Source organism: Pelobates fuscus, chromosome 2 (assembly GCF_036172605.1).
Source record: "Pelobates fuscus isolate aPelFus1 chromosome 2, aPelFus1.pri, whole genome shotgun sequence".
Lineage (NCBI taxonomy): Eukaryota > Metazoa > Chordata > Amphibia > Anura > Pelobatidae > Pelobates > Pelobates fuscus.
In genome coordinates this window covers 141,922,985-141,947,267 of record NC_086318.1, presented here as the reverse complement: position 1 = coordinate 141,947,267, position 24,283 = coordinate 141,922,985, and the positions used below count along the sequence as shown (strand labels likewise).

Sequence of the window (24,283 nt, the reverse complement as noted above, 5' to 3'; positions counted from 1 at the left end):
TATTTTGACACCTTTCTATCATAGCCTGCATTAAAGGGAAACTATAGTGTCAGGAAATCAAAGCCGTTTACCTGAAATATGTCTCCCTATAGTGCTTACCGCGTACCTAAATTAACTGCCATAATTACCTTTCCAGGGTTAAGGGTGCTGCGACACTGCACCCAGACCACTTCACTGAGCTGAAGTGGTCTGGGTGCCTATAGTGTCCCTGTAAGTTTTTCAGCAAATTGAGCTACCGTGGCTCTTCTTTGTGATCGGACCACATGGGCTAGCCTTCACTCCCCCCATGCATCAATGATCTTTGGGCACTTATAACCCTGATGCCAGGTTCAACAGTTGGCCTTCTTTGCACCACTTTTGGTAGGTACTGGTCACTGCATACTGGGAACGTCACACAAGATTTGTCGTTTCGGAGATGCTCTGACCCAGTTGTCTAGCCATCATTTACTGCTTCAAACACATGAAATTCAAGAACTGACTGTTCACTTGCTACGTAATATATCTTACTTCTTGACAGCTGTTATTGTAACAATATAATCAATGTTATTCACTTCACCTATCAGTGGTTTTAATGTTGTGGCTGATCAGTGTACAGAGGCATTTGTAACTTCCAGAAACACCTAACACTCCTAAAAATTAGCGGTCTGACATTATAATAATAATAATAAAAAAAACACTAGTATCCTGCTGCCCTTCCACCCCCTGTAGAGATCCGTAACTAAAGAGCACCACATCCTAGGATTCAGTACCTGAAGCCATCTCCTCTCCATCGTCACCTTTGCATGCAGATGCGGATCTTGTTGCTGTTTCAGTATCTCTTAATAAGAGACCTCTTGTCTGTTGTATATTCCTGCTAATGAACAGGTTAGGGTGCAATAAATTGCATAGAGACATCACCTAGCTAGTGGAATACAATTCACATGTGTGAAAATAATGTAATCGCAAAATGTATGTAACTGGTTTCAAAGGCCTGTAGACGTTATTGGAGAGCATATCTAAACAAACAATTCCATGAAAATCATGGGGCTTTGAAATCAAGTCCAGAAATAATTTCTGGACATGTATCAATCAGGAATGGCTTATAAAAATATTCCAAACTGAACATACCCTGAATCTCCACTGTCATTCTGCCTACAACATGCATCCAGAATCATGCAGTTGGGTAAGAAGAGAATTGGTCATAGATTCAATCATGAAATCAATTATAACTCTGAGGGAAAAATGCATATGCTAAGATTGCAGAAACAATTAGACTTGCAGATTTGGTTTCTCACAGCCCCCACCTATGATTTAGTTAATCAGCCATGGTGTTCATGCGGTTGTCCACGGGCTTTGCTAGAAAAAAAATCCAACTTCATCTATGGGGGGCTCTGCACAGAATGAGCTTACAAGACGGAGAAACCCCTTTGATAAGAGCTTTACAATGCTATACAAGCTCAACCAGAGCTCTCTGACTGGTTGACTTAGAAGCCAACCAAACAGAGCACTCTGACTGAAATTACATAGAGTGGAAAGTCCTATGCAGTACGATTATATATATATATATATATATATATATATATATATATATATATGTGGCGAAACCAACCTCGCCACTGGGCCCTGGAGAAGCCTGTTTGCTAGCCTCCTACCTGCTGACTATGGCCCCTGGGTTATTTGGGGCATATTGTACTGTATATTGCTGCTACTGGCCCTTTTAACAGCATCTATGGACATATTGGGACTTTTGGGACTACTGTCCCTTTAAGACTGTGATACATACTCTAGTGTACTGCCTGTAATATTATATGTGTATTAAGTTTAGCCTGGGTGATATGTATGCAGCATTCACCTGATTGTTCGGTAGAATCACTCCATTTATTATATTGAGTGAAACTACCGAACAACCAGACCACCCAGGAATAAGTGTGCCTCCAATTACAGTTTGCAACAATGTTGCAAACGGGTAATTGGCAATCAGTGTAATGTATTCTTTGTCCTCTGGGTGGCCGCCATTCGGGAAACAAACACGTGGCGGCGGCCATCTTAAACTACCGAACAGCGGTGTTTTGCCGTCGAGTGTCTGGAACTAAAATCGGACACTTGACTAGGCAAACACCGCTGAGACCTCCATACTTCCAGAAATTCGTATGGAAACTACCGAATGACCCGCCGTTCGGTAGAAAGAACCCCATAAACAAGGGAATTCATTCAAACCCTCTCCAGGCTCTATAACACAGGCAATTCGCCTGTTTTCATTCCCTTGTTTGTGACCGACCGCAGGGCCAAAATGCATGGAACTGTTTTCGGATACTTTACCCATGCGGTCGGTCAAATCTTTGGAACCCCATATCTCACGAACCATTCATCCGAATTACTTGAATTTTGGATATGTTTCCCCCCTGAATAAGGGCTATCCAGCGATGCTGGATTTAAAGGTGTACCCCCGGGTTTTGGGGTACATCCAGAACTTGGCTGAAAAAGTGTACCGGATAATTGAGTTTAATGTTATCTGAGGGGAGGGGATGTGTGGGCTGAACCATGTATGTGATTGGTTATTTTATGCCTCCCCCTGGGTGTGGCCTGTATGTGGATTAGTGTAATAAAAGCCAGGCTGGATGAGCCAGTCCAGAGTTCCTGTTTTAACCTCAAAGTGATGTGTCGTCTCATTATTGGGGGAAGGATTTATTGTATGCTGTTCCAGTTGACTGCTAGGGGTACAAGCCTATTCGTATGGTTCCTATTCAATGGTCTACAGCATTCATACGCTTGGGAGAATTTAAAGGTTTCTTGGATTCGGTGATTATGGTGTCTGCCAGAGTGCTTGGAGTCCTCAGGAAGCACTAGGAGCATCCATTAACGGAGGTACCAAGTCGGGGTGCCAGGTGATCCGTTACAATATATATATATATATATATATATATATAAACCAAATGTACCTTGCACTCAGGCTTCAGTTGTCAGGGTGGGGGTGGTAGTCCGGTGCCCGGAACCCAGACACAATGTCCAGGCGGTGGTGCGTGGACTGGGACCCAATATGCCTGATGATAAGTGGGAGTATTCAGCGTGGAGGTGGATTAGCAGGGTCTGGTGCAGGGTAACCGCACGCCTCCTGGTGTTGAGCACCAGCGTTTGTGCAGCCACATACCAAGACCCTGAATCAGCTTCAGCGGATACCAGGAACTAGGAGCTTGGAAATTAAGCAGACCTCCCAGGAGCTGAATAGGGAGGCTCTGCAGCAAGATTGTATCCAGTACTAAAAACAAGGATAGACTAGAGATAGGCACCAAACATGAAAACAAGACAGAACTAATAGAACCCAGAACCAGAGAAAGATAGTAAGCTAAACCCAGAACATATACACAAGACATGAGGAAAACATGAACATAACATGGGCATGACTGGACAGTACTGGACATGGACTGGGTATACAAACTAAAACAAGACAAGATAACATAGGCAAAACAAGAGGAGAAATAACTAAGTACTACATATGGAAATCATGGGGATTTAGTCACACTATATGATCATACATTGCATAAGCCTGCCAACAACGCCAATGTACCCCATATCTGGCAGGTCCTACACTGCCTAATGTATGCTAAAACATCCTAAGTAGACATATATAGAGCTTACTTGCAAAAAAGGGCAGAAGCTTTGAGCAGCTGCCTGCAGGACTCTGAAACAGAAAGGAATGATGGAAAACAAACGGTTGTGGCAACATAAAAAAACATTTAAAGGAAACCTGGAGACTGGGAAATCCAGGGACGAACTATAGGAATGAACCCAGAAATCCCAGCATAAAGAAAACCAGACATAGACTAGAAAACCAAAAAAACAAGGAAAACTAAGCAAGAATAGCAAAAAGAGTACTGGATACCAGAAGCCAAGTCCAGATATCAGAACAGAGCAGAGCAGATCATGACATCAGTTATATCACCGAGGCTCCAGTATCCAAAAAAATAGTGATGGTTGGCTGCACTCATGGATTCTTTAAAACGTAACTTTTATTTGTAGTATTAAGAGCAGATCAACATTTAAGGCCCTCTTGTGGACTTTCATCAGCATCCTGATGAAAATCCACAAGAGGGACTCAATCGTTGATCTGCTCTTAATACTACAAATAAAAGTTATGTTTTAAAGAATCCGTGAGTGCAGCCAACCATCACTATTATTTGTATATATATATATATATATATTAAAAAATTTAGAATAAGGATTTTTAAAAAGTATAGTTTTTGCAAATTGAGTCATCTTTTTATTATTAAGAGCCTTATTGGTTTTTATGGTTTTCTATAATTTCTATATGATTTAAGAAGAAAAAAAAAGACATCTAAAAGTATGTATATATTTATTTCTTTACAGGTATTAGATGTATTGGGCCTTCCTCACTATTGAGGGAGAAGGTAGATTTTTTTTGGGGGGGGAGAGGGAATTTGGCTAGGTTCTGGAGGGAGGGAAACATTACCCATAACATGTAAATACGTGGGCAGTGGCATGTCAACCCCCTTATCATATTTAATACTCTTCCTGAAGCCAATCGGTGGGTGGACGGACAATTGCATGTCTGCACCCCCATTGATTATTCATTATGCCACCAATGCGTGGGGACTGGGGGGAAATTAGTTCCCTTAATTCTTCAATATGAGAGCTCCCAACACTCTGTCCATGTGTGGTGGCCGGGAGGACACTAGTTCCAATTATCAAAAGCATCTACTGCAACTGGGCTTCTCAGACACTAGTCTTTTAATAGGGTGAGTGTAACGGATGACAGCCAACACCTACTTGGGGCGCATGCTCGCGTAAGGGCATCCATTGGCTTGGAATTGGGTTGCTTACCTGATCCCCTGAAATTCGGTTGAATCTTTATTCTGTCAAATCTAAATCTCCTAGTCTAGAAAATGTTCAGTACAGGCACTTTTAAAACATAATACTATTCAAACTCCAGTGGTCTATTCAACTGATGATAACAGAGTTGCTTATAAATGGCCATTTAACAAAAGTGTGAGTTTTCTGCTTTTACAGTCTAACGTTTCAGGTTCCTTCTCAAGTTATCAATCAGTGCTTTAAAAATAAATTTGCATTGAACTTGAGAAAAAAAGGAAAGTAGATAACTCTTAAGCATTTATGCTATTATATCTCTGTGTGAACAAAAGACAGCATTCTTTGCTCAGCTAATTACCTATATGTTCCATAAACACTTTTTATGACCATCTCCTCCCACACAATTTAAACAGAGACATATGACTACTCCTTAGTGGAAGTGAAGGCTTCTGATTCACCATGTTGCAAATGTGACTTTGGAGACAGAAAACTTGCAAATATGGGAAATATTTGGAAAGTTGCATTTATTTTTATTTTTTTTAAGTTCTTTATTTTAAAGACTGAAGGGTGAGTGCTGTTACATATTTATTACCTTGCAGTAAATTTTAACTATTTGTAATTATGTTTACATTTTTGAAACTTTTTAATATATTGGAGATTATTATGTATAATGATTCTACTCAATGTAATATTAAAATTGCATGCAGAACATCGGCTTGGTACTGCAATAATTGAACTATCTCTTTGGATAATATATTTACAAACAGTTTAATTCTACTGAGATCTAATTGAAATATAATTGCTTTTAGTTAAAAGAACATTTTAGGCACCCATACATATTTATGCAGTGTGTTGATAAGGCTACAGTTAGATATGCTGAGTGAGGCTTTAATTAATTTAATGCTGTTCTGTTTGCAGCACATTACTATAGTACATGGTTTTGTATTTACATGCTACTGGAAGCTGTAGTTTTTATATTAAGTTTTCCAAAATATGGTAATGGGTAATCTGTTTTGAGGCTTGATTCTAGGTTATAGGTTATTTCCTTTTATAGGTTATTTCCTTTTTCTAATATTTGCTCTTTTTGGGTTATGCCCATATTACCTATTTTGTTGCACAAGACTGTGGATTTAGACTTTCTCTTTCTCCTCCGTCTTGGTTTTTGAATTTTATTTTTCTTGAGCTTTTACTACCTAGGACAATTTACTTAGATAATTGACATGCCATATCCAATAAATAAATTTACCTTCGGGTAATATGGCGGGATTCTTGTCTAACAAACCAGACAGCCGCATATGTAGAGATGCTGAAAACGTATTTTCAACTGAACAACTAGACTCATCTAACTCTACCTCCTCTGATATCAACCAATCTTTTAATAATCTCCAAAAATTTTATAAAAAACAGATTAAATTAAGTTGGGAGATATCTTCATTGGATAAATAGAAAAAACGAGGGTGGCCGAACCAATCAAGGAGGACAGAGCAGGGGGTAACCCTAATTGTGAGTATGAGACAAAAGAAGGGAGAAATCTGTCTTATGAAGTATATCACAATATACGCAGTATAAGAAAACAGTTAAAAGATAACCTATTTTAAATCAACAGAGTAATAATAGAGAAAACTTAACGAAAAAAGGTAGGGGGAAGTATGGTAAGACACACTAAAGTAAAAAAGAGGTGTATCAAACCAAAACTCAATAAATAATAAGAGTACTACTGCCCTGCGGACGCCGAAATGGCAGTACAATACGCCTACAGAGGTGTATATGTGTGCTAGTTGCCAATGCCAAAAAAGTTTCTAATCAACTGTTAGTAGGCAAGTGAAAATGCTACAATTCCAGAGAAACAAATAAGGCAGGCAACGATATAGAGTAATATTGTAGATGTAGTATCGTAGTGGCAGCAAAAAATAATAAATAAAAAATACCGATGCCGTACAGTATCAAAAAGTATCCAAAAGTAAGTCTCTTTCGGAGAGCAATAGTGACAGCCACAATGTTGATGCCGTACAGTATCAAAAAAGTATCAAAGGTAAGTCTCTAGCCGAGAGCAATAACCGGTTAATGAGCTATATAGAAGAGACAAGTGATACTAGGTAGCGGTATAATAATACAGTATCACAAAGTATCCAAAGGTAAGTCTCTAACTGAAAGCAATAACCGGTGATTGGCTATATAGAAGAGACAAGTGATACTAGGTAGCGGTATAATAAAGGGAAAAAAGGGGGGAGCAGTAATCCAACTAGAAAAACGTCAGATTAAAGCACACCTCCCTCAGGATACAAATGTAAATTCCCATGTAGAGTCTAGCCAATCCTATTCATAATAGTTACTGCCGTGGAGCAATCAGTGGCAGTAACTCAATGTAAGATACCTCTCGTGCTAACCGTCAAGTCCTAATCCTACACCTAGTCGGTGTGTACATAATAGACTAAAAATGGTGCAGGAAAGGTAGAATGGTGCCTTCATGGGCACCAGGTATAGTAAAGTGGCAGGAGAGGAGGAGGAAAGGAGGGTATAACTCTAAATATAGTAAAGTAAAAATCAGTATGTCCTGAACGCCAAGATAAGGATATGGGAAATACCCTGATTAGTATGGGGGTTCCCTTGAGATTGAGATTCCCTTGAAATTGCAAATAGTACCCTGATTAGTGTTCAAGGTTCCTGTTCACTCAGACAGCTAACTATCGTCCCGTGTAATCCGAAGAACATCCAGGTTGCTATATGATAATGCGACCGGAGTCAATAATACTCGTCAACCGGAAGATAGAGAAAATAATGTCCGAGGAACAAAGGTAACCTTAGAGGAATGGGTAAGTATCAGACCCGAAACCGGGTAGTGGTAGTGGTAGTGGTAGGTATCTAACCCAGTGGTAGGTATCAAACCCAAACCCGATGCGCGTTTCGCCTGTGTTAAGAGGCTCATCAGGGGGAAAGACTTCCCTGATTCGTCAAGTTTAAAAAGCCCGCTCACGGGCCTCATTGGTTCCCACAAAAGTGAAGGGGAGGGGCCAATGTACGGTAGCCGCAAGGGCACAAAATAGTGTTCCCTGCAAAATTCGTCATGTATAACTGTATGTTTCATTTGTCATTGGAAAGATAATAACCAACGATGTACTGTAACAATTCATACTGTTTACAGATTGTATGGTAAGGATCAAGAGTAAACACACTCCATATAATTTAATGGAAAAACCTAATGACAGGTCGAAAATGACGATTAGTAGTGGACCCTATTAGGGCTCAGGTCACTCATGGATAATACAATTGGTAACTACACGAATGTAGAAATAAAGTCAGATAAAATAAATTAAATAAAACGGACTTAATGGAAAATAAGTTTACACCAAGAATAATGTGATAGTGTATAGGGAATGAAAGAAGTCAACATAGGTCATGAACCAAAAATTGTCCGTGACTCATTTGGCACGCGTCAATTAGGTTTGATAGTGCATAGATAGAGTGGCTGAAGGGTGGATTTGGATAATAGGACAAGCCTACACACCGTAGTGGAGTAAAGAGGTCCCATAAACACATGGTCTTAATGTATGAATGGTGTATAATTGAATTCCTCATTCAAGCCAAGAGGAGATAATGTCTTGAAGGAGAAAATCCATTGGGACTCTTTGCGTAACAGAACCTTGTTAAAATCACCCTTTCTAGGGTTTGGAAGTAATTTCTCAATACCTTGGAATTTGAGATTGTCAGGTTTCCCCTTGTGAAAGTTTTGAATATGTCTTGCCACCAGGGTTGGTGTGACCATGTTGTTAATGGACGTCACATGCTGTAGTATTCTACGCCTAAATTGTTGGAACGTTTTCCCAATGTACTGGATACCACAGCTACAGGTAATTAGGTAAATAATTCTAGTGGTCCTGCAGTTTACCAGAGCATTTGTCTCTACAGTGATATGAGTTTGGGTAGATGTGGTAAACTTGGAGGGTAGAATATACTGACAGGCCTTGCAATGACCGCATCTGTAGGTCCCTTTCGTCTCTGTTAGCCAATTCGTAGCTGGCAGAGGGGATGCTAGATGGCTCCGGACAAGTTGGTCTTGAAGGTTACAAGGTCTGCATGCTGTTAGCAAAGGATAATCCGGTAACATTTTGGAAAGTACAGGATTATGGAGGAGTATTGGCCAATTGATTTTCAAAATTTTGGACATAGGTCCCCATCCTTGATCATAGGTGGCAATGCAACGTGGGGCCTTAAGTTCTTGTCTTAATGTGGTCGGAGACAGGGTGGATTCTCTATCCACCATGCAAACCCGATGGAAAGCCCTTTTCAATACTCGATTTGGGTAGCCAAGTTCCTTGAAGCGAGATCTTAGGATTTGACATTCCTTATAGAAAGTTTGGTCTACCGAGCAGTTCTGTCTAGCCCGCAAGTACTGGCCATAGGGAATAGAGGCCTTCAGTTTGAACGGGTGGTGGCTATCCCAGTGTAACAGGCTATTTGTAGAGGTAGCCTTTCTGAACAGTTCTGTTTGGATGGTCCCGTCCAATTGTAACAGAATCTTGAGGTCTAAAAAGACCAATTCGTGTTCAACAATGACATGTTAGCTTGAGATTAATGTCATTGTCATTGAGAGACATGACAAATTCCTGGAACATGGGGACGGATTCTGACCACATTATCAGCAGATCATCTATGCCAACTTAAGACAAATTCACAGAAATGGCCAAACTGTGGTGTGGAGACGATACACTGCTCCCACCATCCCAAGAATAGATTGGCATAGGTGGGTGCACAGGCCGTCCCCATGGCTGTCCCAGAGACCTGTAGATAGTATTGGTCGTTAAAGACAAAGTAATTATGAGTTAGTATAAACTCAAGTATGGCTAGAATGAAGTCAGTCTGAAGGTCACTGTAAGCAGTGTTCTCCAAGAAGAACCTGCATGCCTTTAGACCTTTGTCATGGGGGATGTTCGTGTATAGTGCGACTACATCAAGACTAGCCAACTGGGTATACGGTGGGAGCGTCATTACTTGCAGTTTCAGCAGAGTTGATTTTGTGTCCTGTAAGTAGGATGGCAATGTTACCACCATAGGGTGAAGAATTCTCTCAATAAATTTACTGAGAGATTCTGTTAGGCAATTGTTGCCCGACACAATGGGTCTGCCAGGAGGGGGGCAAGTCCCCTTGTGTATCTTTGGCAAGCAGTAAAATGTCTCTATGGTGGGATTTTTATGTGGTAAAGGAAACGAAATTCATCTTTATTAATGATTTGTTCACTCAAGGCATCGTTAAGGAGTTTATCCAATTCATTTACAAAGATCTTAGTGGGGTCCGAAGGGAGAACCCTATAGTGTAGTGAGTCATCAAGATGTGACATACACATCCCGATGTACTCAGAGCGGTTCATAAGGACGCTGTTACCACCTTTATCAGCTGGTTTTATAATTATCTCTGTCTGTTTTTGGAGGTCTTTTAAGGCTTTTCGTTCCATAAAGCTTAAGTTACTTGTGACAGAGATTCGATTAGGTGTGGATTCCAGCTCTTTTAGTGACATCTGGACGGAGAGGTCAACATGGGGTGAATCAGCAAAGTTAGGCGTAAAGTAGCTTGATGGTTTGAAATCCGTGAGTGGTCTTGAGAGATCATTTTCGACCAAGAGAGTGTCTAAAGTTTTTGAGAATTCATAATCCTGTAACGAGAGACCCATTTCATTGGCCATCAGTTGATCTTTTTTGGCATGAAATATATTCAAAGCTAATTTGCGGCCAAACAGATTGAGGTCCTTGGACCAGGTGAATTTATTGCAACTAGGGGTGGGTACAAAAGAGAGACCACGATTTAATAGAGTGAGATGGTGATTTTCTAATTGAAAGTCCGATAGATTTATGACTTTCTTAGAGGCTATTGCCTCGAGGTGCGACTCTGGTTCTTGGATGCCCAGCGATCCCTGTCTCTCAGGCGACCCCGTTGTTGTCGCGGCTGATCCTGATCTAAAAAAGAGTTTGAAGAGGGATTGGTAGAGGTCTGAGGATTAATAATATCCGTAGATATTGGGATATCCAGAAACAAGACTGTCTTGTCAGGATTTTTTTGTATACTTTTGTTGTTAGTGTTCACAGAGGAACTAGTATCTCTTGGGCGGTCAATGTTACGATTAAACGGAGATCTCCATCTCCTTTGAGATGGTTGGTCTTGGTCGGACCAGTCAGTCTCACCTGAGGAGGAGCCCTGATAACTGTTACGACGCCTGGGATACTTAGTGGACTGCCTAAAGATTCTGCCGTTTTTGAAGTCCTTAAAATCCCGCTGGAACTTATTGTGTTTATTAACTTTCAGATGGTGTCTGAAGTTGTTAATGTTTTGTTGTAGTTTATTTTCCATTTGTACATATAGAGCGTCAGTTTTATAATTTTTAATCCCAGCAATGTCATTTTTGAGTTTAGAGTTGATTACTTCAAAATTTGTGGATTCCAGTCTAACCAGAAAGTCCATTAATCTGGAGGAGCATTCAAGTAGGATAGAGTTCCATTCGCTTAACTGCTCGTCCGTCTGGATCTTGTCTGGCAGTAGTATCTCTGGACGTAGTCCTCTGGGGACCAATTTTTGTTCTAAGTATTGTTTTAAACTGGTGAGTTCCCAGAAACTTCTAATTTGGTCCTGATAGGTTTTTTGGATGCTAAAGAAAGCGGTGTTAATATTGTCACTGGTCATTGGAGTTTAGTGGATTAATAGAAAAAACATTGGTAATTTCGTCATGACCTAGGTTATGGTCACCTAATCGGTCTAAAAGGTCAGTCATTCAAAAAATTGTGTTGTGTGCTACCGTAATATGAATTGATGTTCAATAACTGTTGTATATTGGTATGATATCCAAACATTTCTGTGAAAGGGCCAGTTGGTATTAAAACCACCCTTCAGCCACTCTATCTATGCACTATCAAACCTAATTGCAGCGTGCCAACTGAGTCACGGACAATTTTTGGTTCATGACCTATGTTGACTTCTTTCATTCCCTATACACTATCACATTATTCTTGGTGTAAACTTATTTTCCATTAAGTCCGTTTTATTTAATTTATTTTATCTGACTTTATTTCTACATTCGTGTAGTTACCAATTGTATTATCCATGAGTGACCTGAGCCCTAATAGGGTCCACTACTAATCGTAATTTTCGACCTGTCATTAGGTTTTTCCATTAAATTATATGGAGTGTGTTTACTCTTGATCCATACAATCTGTAAACAGTATGCATTTTTACAGTACATCGTTGGTTATCTTTCCAATGACAAATGAAACATACAGTTATACATGACGAATTTTGCAGGGAACACTATTTTGTGCCCTTGCGGCTACCGTACATTGGCCCCTCCCCTTCACTTTTGTGGGAACCAATGAGGCCCGTGAGCGGGCTTTTTAAACTTGACGAATCAGGGAAGTCTTTCCCCCTGATGAGCCTCTTAACACAGGCGAAACGCGCATCGGGTTTGGGTTTGATAAATACCACTGGGTTAGATACCTACCACTAACACTACCACTACCCGCTTTCGGGTCTGATACTTACCCGTTCCTCTAAGGTTACCTTTGTTCCTCGGACATTATTTTCTCTATCTTCCGGTTGACGAGTATTATTGACTCCGGTCGCATTATCATATAGCAACCTGGATGTTCTTCGAATTACACGGGACTATAGTTAGCTGTCTGAGTGAACAGGAACCTTGAACACTAATCAGGGTACTATTTGCAATTTCAAGGGAATCTCAAGGGAACCCCCATACTAATCAGGGTATTTCCCATATCCTTATCTTGGCATTAAGGACATACTGATTTTTACTTTACTATATTTAGAGTTATACCCTCCTTTCCTCCTCCTCTTCTGCCACTTTACTATACCTGGTGCCCATGAAGGCACCATTCTACCTTTCCTGCACCATTTTTAGTCTATTATGTACACACCGACTAGGTGTAGGATTAGGACTTGACGGTTAGCACGAGAGGTATCTTACATTGAGTTACTGCCACTGATTGCTCCACGGCAGTAACTATTATGAATAGGATTGGCTAGACTCTACATGGGAATTTACATTTGTATCCTGAGGGAGGTGTGCTTTAATCTGACGTTTTTCTAGTTGGATTACTGCTCCCCCCTTTTTTCCCTTTATTATACCGCTACCTAGTATCACTTGTCTCGTATATATAGCCAATCACCGGTTATTGCTTTCAGTTAGAGACTTACCTTTGGATACTTTGTGATACTGTATTATTATACCGCTACCTAGTATCACTTGTCTCTTCTATATAGCTCATTAACCGGTTATTGCTCTCGGCTAGAGACTTACCTTTGATACTTTTTTGATACTGTACGGCATCAACATTGTGGCTGCCACTATTGCTCTCCGAAAGAGACTTACTTTTGGATACTTTTTGATACTGTACGGCATCGGTATTTTTTATTTATTATTTTTTGCTGCCACTACGATACTACATCTACAATATTACTCTATATCGTTGCCTGCCTTATTTGTTTCTCTGGAATTGTAGCATTTTCACTTGCCTACTAACAGTTGATTAGAAACTTTTTTGGCATTGGCAACTAGCACACATATACACCTCTGTAGGCGTATTGTACTGCTATTTAGGCGTCCGTAGGGCAGTAGTACTCTTATTATTTATTGAGTTTTGGTTTGATACACCTCTTTTTTACTTTAGTGTGTCTTACCATACTTCCCCCTACCTTTTTTCGTTAAGTTTTCTCTATTATTACTCTGTTGATTTAATAAAGGTTATCTTTTAACTGTTTTCCTATACTGCGTATATTGTGATATACTTCATAGGACAGATTTCTCCCTTCTTTTGTCTCATATCTTCATTGGAGAATTATATTAAAAAAAAGAAAAGATTCCAAGGGGCTTGAGGGTCTGGAACATACCATCTTCTTATACTGAGAGCACAGAGTTGGCAAGTGGGAGTCTGCAGCCGGTGCATGATCAAGGCGCTTTTTGTAAATTATAATTAAACATGAGAAAGAGAAATTGCTGGGAATTCATTCAAAATTATAGCAATAGATTGACAAGGTTAAACAGTATCAAGCTGATCCAGAATTTATTCAATATGAGACCAAACTAAAGAATAATCTGGACAAATTCCAACACACTATAAAAATACGGAAACATCAGAAATTTGTTAGAGACTCCAACTGGCAATGTCTATAGGCATTTTACACGTAGAGTGAGAACTAATTCTGAAAACCTCAGACACTGATAATACTGAATCAGCAAGACAGTTGCAACCTCACCTCCACCCTCAGCCACAGACTCCCACTCCCTCCACACAGCATAACCCCAAAGGTGTCTTAAAGAAAGGGGTCAATTTTTTTTTAATCGATGGACCACCTGGAAGGGATACAAATTTGTAAGAACTGGCATATATTACAAGACAGGGGGTGCCAGAAGGGGAGCAATAAGGGGAGGGGTAGGGATAGATTCTAGGTTCCAATCAGTATACAATAGGTGCTGCCAATTTGAGAATCATTAATCTCCCACATTTTTTTTCTAAGTCATGACCACCTTGCACTGCTTGAGAAAGGGCTATGTTTTGTTCCCGTTCCACCTTTTGACAAATTCACACGGGTTAAAGACTTACATCGTTTTAGTCAGAAGTTGGTACTTCATAAGTACAACCAAATAAACAAATAGAAAAAGGCAAGATCACATGAGATGTCCACTACTAAATATGAATGTCTGATGACTCTGATGAAATTATGGGAAGAAAATAATGAGAATCATTCCCCAAACTATACTGATCTCAAATACAAAATCGGTTTACCCCCTACCTAGGGAACTATAGAAATATTGACCTTTTCTTAGAAACAATGAAAAAGTAAATAGAAAAGATCAATATTAGAAGCTTTTTATACGAATAATAATCTATCTAAAAAAGAACCGCAGGCTTTGAGTTCCCTTAAAAATGACAACAACCTTATTATAAAGCCAGCAGACAAAGGGGGCAATATTGTACTTATAAATTGAAAAAAAATATATCGAAATGGTGGAGAGAGTATTGGGTGATGGGGACACTTAAATCGGATTCCACTAATGACTTTCTACAAAAATATAAAGAAATTCTTGGCAGGGGCCGCAGTGAAGGGTTGCTATCGGGTGATGAGTATGAATTCATTCTTAATCGTCACCCAAGAATAGCGACCTTTTACTCCCTGCCCAAGTTCACAAAAGTCTTACTTCACCTCCAGGTCGCCCCATTGTGCCAGGCATTGAAAACCTGACCCAAAATGGGAGCATCTACATAGATCAGATCCTCAGACCTTTTGTTGAGGGATCCTGTCTTACATAAAGGGATACAAAACAAACATTGGCCATGCTGTCTGACTTAAAGGTGCCAGTCTCTGCTGCTCTATGTAACCTGGATGTTGAGGCAACTCTTCCATCCTGCACAAAAAAGGCATCCAGCACATTGGTTCTTTTCTGGAAAAAAGGGGAGAATAACATCTCCTAAACACAAGGTTCTCTCTTGGGCTCCTTGAGCATATCCTCACACACAATTATTTTATATTAAATAAAAAGTTCTACCACTAGGTGAGAGGTACATCATATGCCATCCTCCACCTGGGTTGGTGGGAAGACAATCTTACAAAATCGGACGTCTCAAAATACCTTTAATCTTCTTGTGGCGTAGGTATATAAATGACGTCCTAATTGTGTGGCTGGGTAGTCTTGAGGAGTCAATGATTTTGTTAAAGTTTTGAATATTAATGAGGAGAATATAAGGTTTACAAGCGAGTTTTGTGACCCATCTTTGAATTTCTTGGACTTGACAAGAACTATTACAGATCAGAATACCATCCATACTACACTTTTCAGGAAGCCGTCAGCCTCCAACAACCACCTAAGATGAAACAGCTTCCACCCCAAACCCCGAAGACAGGGGAAACTAATAGGGCAATACCTTAGGGTTAGACGGAAGTGTAGCACAATTGAGGAGTTTTATATCAAGGCTAGACAGCTAAGACAACAGTTTAAAGAGAAAGGATTCCCAAACAAAGTCTTAAAACGTGCCTATAGAAGGGTGTTGGAGGCAGATCGGAGTACTCAACTAAAAGAGGCTGAATGTAAGAAATCTACAAGAGGGTCCAACGAGACCATCACGGATGATGGACACTTAAAAGAAGTACTCACCCCTAATGTGACTATTACAGCACGTTGTGGAAAAAAATCTACGCGATATTCTGGCACCCAGATTAAAAACTCTGGAACCCAGGGGGCTCAACATAGAATTTGACTTGTTTAATTTTTTAGGTTAAAAAAATATTAATAATTTAGGCTTCTAGATATATAAAAGAGGAAAGAGAAAAATAATCCTTAATTTTTATAAATATTATTTCTATATATATTTTTTATAAATATTATATTTATAGATATAATTTTTGGATAAATTTCAGACAGTTTTTCAAAAATGTACTTATTATATATGTACTAACCTTTATCTTTTATATTTTATATTTTATACAGCTATTATGTAATTTTCTAATATGTTTTTCATCAATTGCAATAAGATAGAACTCCTAAGGTATAATTATCACCTTTTTTACTGTTTCCATATGTTGTATACTGTCTCTTTAAATGTTAAATGTATTTTCGTGTATTAGGTTTTTTTTGGATTATACTATATTGATATAAGCCAATGGACTTTGATATAAATAGTTTTTAAAAGATTCATATGTGAAATAAAGTTGATTTTTAAATATAAATATATACTCTTATGTATTTAAGAAGTATATATTGTTAAGAAGGGTTTGTGTGCTCAGAAATAAAGACTTGTTAATGCCAATCAGCCGAACACACCCATGGAGGTGTGTATAAAAGACTAAAGAGGACGTGAACAGACAGATCTGATGAAGCCGTGAGTACGGCGAAACGCGTCATCACGCAAATTACGCACCACGTGGTACGCACGATTGGAAGCCCCTCCTCCCGGAAGTCGGAACCAGCAATAGCGGTGAAAAACAGCGGCGGAATACTAAGGGACTTGTCGACACCCCAAAGTATACTAAAGCCATTCCGTTTGACTATACACTGTCTGCAGAGGAAGGTGGTGTACCTGTGCTAAGTTGGGCATTAAACTACATGAAAAGAATCTTTTGTCCGTGCTGTCTTTTTCCTTAAAGGAAATATTTGAAGAAGCTGATACAGCTAGAGCAGGCTTTTACTTTGTGAGTGAAAATTTTCTTACAACACCGTATTTATACGTTTTTTAATAGATTTACACTATTATTGTTTCTTATCTCTCCCTTCTATATGTTCGTTACTATTGGAGAGGACGCATATATGTATGTATAAATTTGTTTAACACTTTAAGTGCACTTTTAAATCATTTTTGCACTTTATCACATATTGCACTTTTGGCACTTTTGAGATTTTGGTCTTAAAGACACAGCGCACCTTTATTTGGAATTGTTTTATATTGTAAGAGTGTTGTGTTGGAGCTTTACACTTTTTAAGGTGCAGCTTTTTCTATGTTATAGATTTCTTGATATTGATATTTAGATTTTAAGACTATTTTTACTAGCGCCTATTTTTACTTGTTTTTTGTGTATTTAAATGTGTACACGTTATTTAGGAAGGATAGGAGAAACAAGAAGTGTCGTGGGGTATGTTTGTATGTCAACCATGAGTTAAAGTCAAATATTAGGCATGTGGAGTGTGACAAGGAAAATGTGGAAACTTTATGGGTAGATATCTGCTTGGGGCAAATGAAGGGAAATCAATTATTGGTTGGGATATGTTATACACCACCTAATGTAAATATTAATGAGGAAGAACAGCTGTTAGAACAAATTGGGAAAGCTGCAAATCGGGGTGACACGTTAATTATTGGAGGTTTTAATTACCTGGACATAAATTGTGATAGAGTGAGCAGTACTTCAGCAAGGGGAATCCAGTTTTGAATGTGTTAAATGACACCTTTATGTCACAACTGGTACATGCACCAACTAGAAAGGATGCTTGTCTGGATCTCGTTATAACAAACAATGTTGATCTTTTGACCAACATTCAAATAGGGGAGAATTTGGGAAATAGTGATAACAAAATGGAATTTTTTTTAAATAAACTCAAAAAAGCAAAAGCATGTGGGTTATACTAAAACATATAATTTTACAAAAGCCAATTTCAATAAGATTAGGGCAGCTTTACAACATATCGACTGGCATAAACTCCTTAGTGAAAAAAACACTAAGTAGATATCTGCTTGGGGCAAACAAAGGGAAATACATTATTGGTTGGGATATGTTATAAACCACCAAATGTAAATATTAATGAGGAAGAACTGCTGTTAGAGCAAATTGGTAAAGCTGCAAATCGGGGTAACACGTTAATTATTGGAGATTTTAATTACCCTGACATAAATTGGGACAGAGGGACTAGTACTTCAGCTAGGGATTTTTGAATGTGTTAAAGGACACCTTTATGTCACAACTGGTACAAGCACGACTAGAAAGTACACATGTGCAATTCGTTTCGGTCCGAATATGTATTCGGACGAATTTCGGACAATTCAGACATTAGGGTACTTCCAAATGTCCAAATTGCCGAAGTGCCGAATTGCCGAGGTCCCTAAGTTCCGAAATTACCGAATTTCCGAAGTGCTGAAGTGCCGAAGTGCCGAAGTTCCGAAGTTGCCAAAGTTCCGAAGTGTCAAAGTGCCGAAGTGCCGAAGTTCCGAAGTGTCAAAGTGCCGAAGTGTCGAAGGTCCGAAGCACAGTATTGCCTAAGTACTAATATACTCACCCAGTGAAAGAAGAAGAATGTTACATTGTAAATAATTTTAAATAAAAAGTATACAAACATCGCCAGGATTCAGCTGTAAGCATTTGCAACACTTACAACAATCAAGTAACATACATTCATATAAAATGTAAGTTACTTGGCCAGTCAGTGTATGTATGCCTGTGGCTGCTCACTGTAAAAAAAAAAAAAAATAAGTTCCCCCCTCCCGAGCCCCTGGCCCCCACCCCTGAGCGGTGGGTGGGGGCCCTAATGTAAAATAATGGTGGGGGGACCTATTGTACTGGGTGGGGGCCCTAAATCAGAATAAGGGGGGGAACCTAATGTCCTCCCCCCCCTGGCCCCCACCCCTGAGCGGTGGGTAGGGGCCCTAAATACTAATAAGGGGGGAGACCTAATGTCCTCCCCCCGGCCCCCACCCCTGAGCGGTGGGTGGGGGCCCTACAGTAAAATAAGGGGGGGACCTAAGATCCTCCCCCTGGCCCCCTCCCCTGAGCGGCGGGTGGGGCCCTAAATACTAATAAGGGGGGACCTAGTGCCCTCCCCCCTGGCCCCCACCCCTGAGCGGCGGGTGGGGGCCCTAAATACTAATTGGGGGGGGGATCTAAGGTCCTCCCCCCTGGCCCCCACCCCTGAGCGGCGGGTGGGGGCCCTAAAAAAATTTCCCCCTTCCCAGGTGACAAGGGGTCCCCAAACCCCTAGTCACCCCCTCCCCCCAATAAAAACTATCCCCCTACCTACCCCCCTAAAAACTAATGAGGGGGACCTTTAACTAAGTACCTAAGTACCTAACTAAGTGTAAAAAAAAAAAAACTTACCATTCGATGTTTTCTTTCTTCTAAAATCTTATTTTTTCAGCCCCAAAAAAGGCCAAATAAAAAACCATAATAACCGACGCAATTATAAGAAAAAACAAAAAAAACGAGCGCCCCAAAAAATAATCCTTCTTCACCCGGCGAGGGCTCTGTGCAGACTGAGCTCTGCAGGGCGGGGGAAGGCTTATAAAGCCTTGCCCCGCCCTGCAATTAGGCTCAGAGGACTCTGATTGGTGGGTTTAAGCCATCCAATCAGAATGCTCTGACAGGTAAATGAAGAGACTGACAAGTCTCTACATTTACCTGTCACTGCACTCTGATTGGTTGGTTTGAAATCCACCAATCAGAGTGCTCTGTGTCATTTTACACAGCGTTGGAAAGTTCTTTGGAATTTTCCCACGCTGTGTAATTTGACTCATAACTCTTGGTGGATTAAGTAACCAGTATAGTAACCGGTATAGCGAGTAGGGGCAAATTTTACTAATATTAAGTAATTTTTACTTAGTATTAGTAAATTTTGCTGAAAGACCAATTTAGGTCTTTCAGCCTTTTGGTAGATAACTACCTAATACCTTGGGAATTAGCGAGTTATCTACCAAGTGGCTGCAAGAGAAGTCCCGGGGTGCCGAAGTCCCGAAATTCCGAAATGCCGAAGTTCCGAAGTGTTGAAGTGTCAAAGTACCGAAGTGCCGAAGTTGCCGAATTTCCGAAGTGTCGAAATGTCGAAGTTCCGAAGTGCTGAAGTGCCGAAGTTCCGAAGTTGCCGAATTTCCGATGTGGCGAAGTGGCGAAGTTCCGAAGTGCTGAAGTGCCGAAGTTCCAAAGTTGCCGAAGTTCCGAAGTCTTGAAGTGCCGAATTGCTGAAGTCCCGAATTGCGAAAATCCCGAATTTCGGAATGCGTAACCGAACCGAAAATTTTCCCCATGCACATGCCTACTAGAAAGGATGCTTGTCTGGATCTCGTTATAGCAAACAATGTTAATCTTTTAACCAACATTCAAGTAGGGGAGCATTTGGGAAATAGTGATCACAATATGGTAACTTTTTAAATAAACTCAAAAAAGCAAAAGCACGTGGGGTATATTAAAACTTATAATTTTAAAAAAGCCAATTTTAATAAGATTAGGGCAGCTCTACAACATATCGACTGGCATAAACTCCTTAGTGATAAAAACACTGAGGAAAAATGGAAACTATTCAAACAAATATTAGAAAGGTACATTTCACAGTATGTACCATTGGGTAATATAAAAGAAACAAATTAAAACCAATGTGGCTTAGTAGAGAAGTAAAACAAGAGATTCAAAATAATAAAAGGGCTTTTAAAGCATTTAAATCGGACAAATCAGAGGCATCCTATATAAGATATAAGGAAGCCAATAATACTTGCAAAAAGGCAATTAAAGTGGCTAAACTAGAAAATGAGAATTTGATAGCCAAATAATGCAAAACCAATCCCCAAAAAAATTTCAAGTACATTAATTCTAAAAAAACAAAAAATGAAGGTGTAGGTACACTGAAAACAGAAATGGGTCTGTTAGTCAATGAAGACCAGGAAAAAGCAGAAACTATTTTTCTTCAGTATATATTAATGAGGATCCTATGGTAAGAGATATGGAAATGATTGCTGCAACAAACTTGCAGATAACTTGTGATTGGATAACTCGAGACAAAGTGCTACAGCTATTAAAGAAAATTAATGTAAATAAAGCTCTGGGGCCTGACGGTATCCACCCACGAGTACTTAAGGAGCTCAGTGGGGAAATAAGTGAACCTCTGTATTTAATTTTTCAAGATTCTTTTGTTTCAGGTATTGTACCGGAGGATTGGAGGAAGGCAGATGTTGTTCCTATATTTAAAAAGGGTTCAAAATCCTTGCCTGGAAATTATAGACCTGTGAGCTTAACTTCTGTGACTGGGAAATTATTTGAACGGCTATTAAGGGATAATATTCAGGAATTCATTGGGAAGAACTGTGTTATTAGCAATAATCAGCATGGTTTTATGAAACATAGGTCCTGTCAAACTAACCTAATTGCATTCTACGAAGAAGTAAGTAGAAATATAGATCAGGGTGTTGCAGTGGATGTGATCTACTTGGATTTTGCCAAGGCATTTGATACGGTTCCTCACAATAGGTTAGTCTTCAAACTAAAATAAATTGGTCTAGATGAATATTCTTGTTCTTGGGTAGAACATTGGCTTAAGGATAGAGTACAACGAGTTGTCATAAATGGTAAATATTCAAGCTGGATATAGTGGTAAGTGGTGTCCCTCAGGGTTCTGTTTTGGGACCACTTCTATTTAACATATTTATAAATGATCTTGAAATGGGCATTGTAAGCCATGTATCAGTGTTTGCAGATGACACAACACTTTGTAAAGTAATAAAATGTGAGCAGGATATTGCCTTGCTGCAGAGGGATTTGGATAGATTGGGGGACTGGGCACTAAAATGGCAGATGAAATTTAACGTGGAAAAATGCAAAGTTATGCACTTCGGGGTTAAGAATGCACAAGCAATTTACACCCTAAATGGTAGTGAACTAGAGATAACCACACACGAGAAGGATTTGGGAATTGTTATAAACAACAAATTAGGTAGCAATATGCAATGTCAATCTGCCGTTGCTAAGGCCAGTAAGGTTTTGTCATGTATAAATAGGGGCATAAATTCTCGAGATGAAAATATAATTTTGCCTCTTTATAAATCGCTGGTAAGACCACACCTTGAATATGCTGTGCAATTTTGGGCACCTGTTCTAAAGAAAGATATCATGGCACTAGAAAAAGTGCAGAGACGAGTTACAAAACTGATAAAAGGAATGGAGCATTTTAGTTATGAAGAAAGGTTAAAAAATGTAAATCTCTTCAGTTTGGAAAAACGGTGCCTAAGAGGGGATATGATAACATTATACAAATATATTCGGGGCCAGTACAAACCATTATCTGGAAATCTATTCATAAACAGGGCTATATAGGACACAAGGTCACACATTTATGCTTGAAGAAATGAGATTTCATCTAAGGCAAAGAAAAGGGTTTTTTTTTACAGTAAGAGCAATAAGGATATTATTATTCTTATTATTATTGCCATTTATATAGCGCCAACAGATTCCGTAGCGCTTTACAATATTTTGATGGGGGATGTAACAATAAATAAGACAATTACAAGAAAACTTACAGGAACAATAGGTTGAAGAGGACCCTGCTCAAATGAGCTTACAGTCTATAGGAGGAGGGGTATTAGAAACATTAGGATAGGAAATATCAAGTAGGAGTGAAGCAGAGCTGGAGGAGAGAGCAAAGCACTATCCCATAGGAGAGAGCAAGAGACAGGTATGTAAGGGAGAGATTACTCTGGGAGGCCATACGCTTTCCTGAAGAGATGGGCTTTAAGGCCCTTCTTAAATGATTGAAGACTAGGGGAGAGTCTGATGGCAGTAGGCAAGTTATTCCAAAGGAGAGGAGCCGCCCGTGAGAGGTCCTGCAAGCGCGAGTTGGCCGTACGGGTGCGAGCAGCGGTCAGGAGGTGGTCGCGGGCAGAGCGGAGGGTACGAGGAGGGGCATACCTCTGGATCAGTGACGAGATATAAGAGGGGCTGGAATTGTTCAGTGCTTTAAATGTATGGGTTAGCACTTTGAATTGACTCCTATAGGATACAGGGAGCCAATGTAAGGACTGGCAGAGGGGCGAGGTGTGAGAGGACCGACTGGATAGGAAAATCAGTCTAGCTGCAGCATTCATTACAGACTGTAGCGGGGCAGTACGGCTTTTGGGGAGACCAATCAGGAGAGGGTTACAGTAATCCATGAGGGAAATTACTAGAGCATGGACAAGCTCCTTGGTAGAATCTTGCGTAAGAAAGGGGCGGATGCGGGCTATGTTTTTGAGTTGGAACCTACAGGACTTGGCAACAAACTGGATGTGAGACTCAAAGGTGAGACCAGAGTCAAGTATGACGCCAAGACAGCGCGCTTGTAGGGATGGACTTATGTGGATATCACGGACTTGAAGGGAGAGTGAGAGAGGAGGATCAGTATTAGGAGGAGGAAAGACAAGGAGTTCAGTTTTAGAGAGGTTAAGTTTGAGAAAGCGTGACGACATCCAGTCAGAGATGGAAGAGAGGCAAGCAGTGACACGTTGCAGGACGGCCGGGGAGAGGTCCGGTGAGGAGAGGTATATCTGAGTGTCATCAGCGTACAGGTGGTAGTTGAATCCAAAAGAGGCAATACGTTTTCCAAGAGAGGCAGTATAAAGAGAAAATAGAAGGGGACCAAGGACAGAGCCTTGGGGAACTCCAACCGAGACAGGGCGAGGGGAGGAGGTATCCTTGGAAAAGGAGACACTAAATGAGCGTTGGGAGAGATAGGAGGAAAACCAAGAGAGGACAGAGTCACAGAGACCGAGTGATTGAAGAGTTTGAAGGAGGAGAGCATGATCAACTGTGTCAAAGGCAGCAGAGAGGTCAAGGAGAATTAATATGGAGTAGTGACCTTTGGATTTAGCGGAGATTAGGTCATTAGTCACTTTGATAAGAGCGGTCTCAGTAGAGTGGAGAGGGCGGAAGCCAGACTGAAGAGGGTCAAGGAGAGAGTTGGAATTAAGGAAGTGAGACACACGGGTAAAGACAAGTCTTTCCAAAAGCTTTGATGAGTAAGGGAGCAGGGATATGGGACGATAGTTAGAGGGGGAGGACGGGTCAAGAGATGTTTTTTTCAGGATAGGTATTACAGTGGCATTTTTAAGGTCAGCAGGAACAGTGCCAGAAGAGAGAGAGCAGTTAAAGATGTGTGTTAGGATAGGCACAAGACAAGGGGAGAGAGATCTGATGAGGTGAGATGGGACAGGATCAAGTGGGCAAGTGGTAGGGCGAGAGGAACGGAGAAGTGCAGCCACCTCTTGT

General features: G+C 40.2%; 1 protein-coding gene across 2 annotated transcripts in view; it reads left to right on the top strand.

Moving 5' to 3' along the window:
• Positions 1-5,255: 5,255 nt before the first annotated feature.
• LOC134586878 (zonadhesin-like) overlaps positions 5,256-24,283 on the top strand; it is a 51,040-nt gene continuing 32,012 nt past the window's right edge. The window contains exon 1 of one of the 2 annotated variants that reach the window (XM_063442781.1): positions 5,256-5,370. In XM_063442781.1, the coding sequence (XP_063298851.1) occupies positions 5,303-5,370 (68 nt within the window). In that variant the 5' untranslated portion in view covers positions 5,256-5,302. The remainder of the gene's footprint in view (positions 5,371-24,283) is intronic. The other variant, XM_063442782.1, reaches the window with a different exon arrangement.